Source organism: Pterocles gutturalis, unplaced genomic scaffold (genome assembly GCF_000699245.1).
Source record: "Pterocles gutturalis isolate BGI_N339 unplaced genomic scaffold, ASM69924v1 scaffold19016, whole genome shotgun sequence".
Classification (NCBI taxonomy): Eukaryota; Metazoa; Chordata; class Aves; order Pterocliformes; family Pteroclidae; genus Pterocles; species Pterocles gutturalis.
This window is the reverse complement of record NW_010100802.1, coordinates 254-3,127: the sequence shown is the minus strand read 5'-3', so window position 1 is coordinate 3,127 and position 2,874 is coordinate 254. Positions and strand designations below refer to the sequence as shown.

The 2,874-nt window shown below is 35.8% G+C and overlaps 1 protein-coding gene across 1 annotated transcript in view; it reads right to left on the bottom strand.

The window, feature by feature from the left end:
* Positions 1-2,589, bottom strand: part of DNAJC10 (DnaJ (Hsp40) homolog, subfamily C, member 10) — a 22,536-nt gene extending 19,947 nt beyond the window's left edge. The window contains 2 exon segments of the mRNA XM_010081229.1: positions 545-710; positions 2,389-2,589. Of these exon segments, the coding sequence (XP_010079531.1) occupies positions 545-710; positions 2,389-2,589 (367 nt within the window).
* Positions 2,590-2,874: the final 285 nt, after the last annotated feature.

Genomic DNA, 2,874 nt, shown 5'->3' with positions numbered 1-2,874 from the left:
TACAACTACACAAAATTTGTTGAGACAAACATCAAATAACTTGTCTCAAGATCATTTTAGGTATTATTCTGTTACTAGTTTTTAATTTTCTACTGCCTCTTTACTGATCTCTAACTGTATAACTGCACATAAAATAGGCTTGACAGTGCAAAAATCTCCTCTCAAAATCCACTTGAGAATACTTTATCTAAACAAAAGAGTCTTCCTGCATTAAGGAGTCAAAAAGAATACTGATGAAACATTAACACTGGAATTTAAGTGGAAAAAAAAGCTTTGCACTTTAAAAAAAAATAACAAGAAACCAGATGACCAATAAAAAGGTAAGCAGCAGTAACAAAAGGCTAGGTAAATATATTCTTACATTTCTGGGTAGCCATTAATAGACTAAATAAAAGATTGGGTCAACAGAGAGAAAATGACAGATACAGGAGAACAGAGCGGGCAGAAATCTGGAGAGGATACATCAAAAATGTGTAAAAAGATCTGATACAGATACTGCATTTACTTGTGACTGTTTTAAGCAAATCACAAACACATAACTTACCAAAATCATAGCGATAAAAGTGCCAGCTTTCATAACGACCTCCTTGCTGCTGATCTTCAAGACCTTTCTCTCCATATTTATCATACTTCTTCCGTAGATCTTCATCTTTAAGTACTTCATAGGCTCTATTTATTTTCAAAAAGTTTTCATGTGCATTTGGATCATTCTATTTAAGGAAAACTATAATTAGTAATTAATAAACCACATTGTACATATAATGCTCAGAAAATAATATTTGAAAATATTTTTATATCCCTACCAAAGATGTCAGTTGTGATAGAAGCAGACATTACACAGGGATCTCCAAACAAACTACAGTGAAGTTTTCCTTTGTTGAACCCAGACGCATCTTCTCATTTTTTCATCCTAACTAAAGTACCAACTGAAATACAAAGTGAACTGGAGGAGGCTGGAACATTCTCCACTGCCCCTCTTCTTTCAACTCTCTTTCTTCAATGGAAGAAAAAAATAAGTGCTTAAGAATGAAGGCTTACCATTTCCTCTAAAATCTTTTCAGCTCCCCTAGAACCCCCACTTGTCCTGTTTGAAACTCTCTGGTATAAAGACCGATTCACCCCTTCTGATCTTATGGTGTAGAGAGAGGCACCCTTTTTTATTTGAAAAGCATTCTGGTTCTAGGTAGCTTCAGAATTAGAATGGTGAAATATTTGCAGACATATTTTGAACCAGTTTGGGTTCCAAGCTGGTGCAATATAGCAGTGGTGAGCAAAATCCGCTGCACTCTCCTACCCTTTTAACTTCTGCTTACCCACTTCATTCAAAAGACACTTTTTCTTAAAGATTCTTGACTTATTTACCTAGATACACATGAAATGAATTACCATTATGGAATTTGTGTAATGGTTTCATCTTCCATATACAATCTTTAATGTTGAAAATCTTTAGTAGTATTTGCATACTTGGAAACTACAGACTCTGACCCAAAATGTTATTATTTTGAAGGTATCAACACAGGGAATACAAAACTTGCAGTTAATAGCTACAAGTTGGCATTTCTAACTTCGTTGAGATTTGACTTTCTCTTTGAGTTTTGTCATGTTCAAATCCATTGTAAAACATTAACACCTCAGAGGCTTCAACGTACTCTCTGCAGGTGGGTCCTGAGCTCATATGGAACATTACTGTCTTCTGGGGTTCTGTGCAGGTGCAGTTGCATATATAAAGATCCCAACCCTCCTTTTTCCTGTGAATTTCTGATTATTTCGGGAAATCTTGAGGAAAAACAATGATGTTTACATTTAAAAGTTATTTCTTTGTACTCAGAAAATAGAGTAGCACAGACAGAGCTGTTCCCAGACTTCTCCCTCTAGTTATTCTAGAGCTCCTTATTACCCTCCCTCGTTATGCCTTGGCAGTCCCAGAATTTCTGCTTTGTCCTATTCAATACTTGGAGATTGATGTCTCAGTACAGGCTGGTGTTGTTTGCTGTTTAGATGAGACTTCATGTTAGGGAAACGGTAAGCTCCCCTAAGCTAAATGGAAAGAGATAAACTCATCAGTTTACCAACAAGGTAATACAGTACAAATGCAAGTTTTCTTCTATTTGCAAAAATATAATTGAAAATTAAATGATCTTGACCTTTTTTTTTTTTTTTTTTTTTAACTGCAGCAATTACATACAGACCAAATTCAACACAACCATGTATCAGTCTATCCCTTTCTGTAAATTTCCTCTGCAGCAGATCTGGGCTGAAACATATTATCAGGTAGTTACACTACTTCACAAGAACAGAGAAAGATTTTAGATAAATTAAAACCACTTTTTGTTTAAACCTTAAGATCCATTAACTCAACAACTTAGATTTGTTAAAAATGTAACTCACCTGATTTTTATCAGGGTGCAACTTTAACGCCAGTTTTTTGAACGCTTGTCGTATTTCTCTACTACTTGCTTCTTTGGATACTCCAAGTAAACTATAGTAGTCCTGATCAGTGCACACAAAAACTATTACACATGCTAAAACTAGCAATAAAGATCTTCTGAAATATCTCATATAATCTCCTTTGGATACTAACAGCTCCATTATGAAGCTTTTGAAAAGGTAACAGGTTCTGATTTGGGCAGGCGTTGGGAAGAGTCTCCAGTAAATCCGCCACTGTTCAGAGATACAGCCGTATCTGTGTCAGAGCTCTTCAAAATGCTGGTTTGTCCTACTTCATGGCACAAGTCTTGCAAAAGTTACAACCTATAAAAAAAGGGAGGAAAACGCAGTTAAGTACACTCTCCTACTTCATCAATAAATCCATGTTAGGAAAGATCCCCGTGACCAGCTTGCGCAGAAGGCTCATGAACATTAAGGCTCTGGATG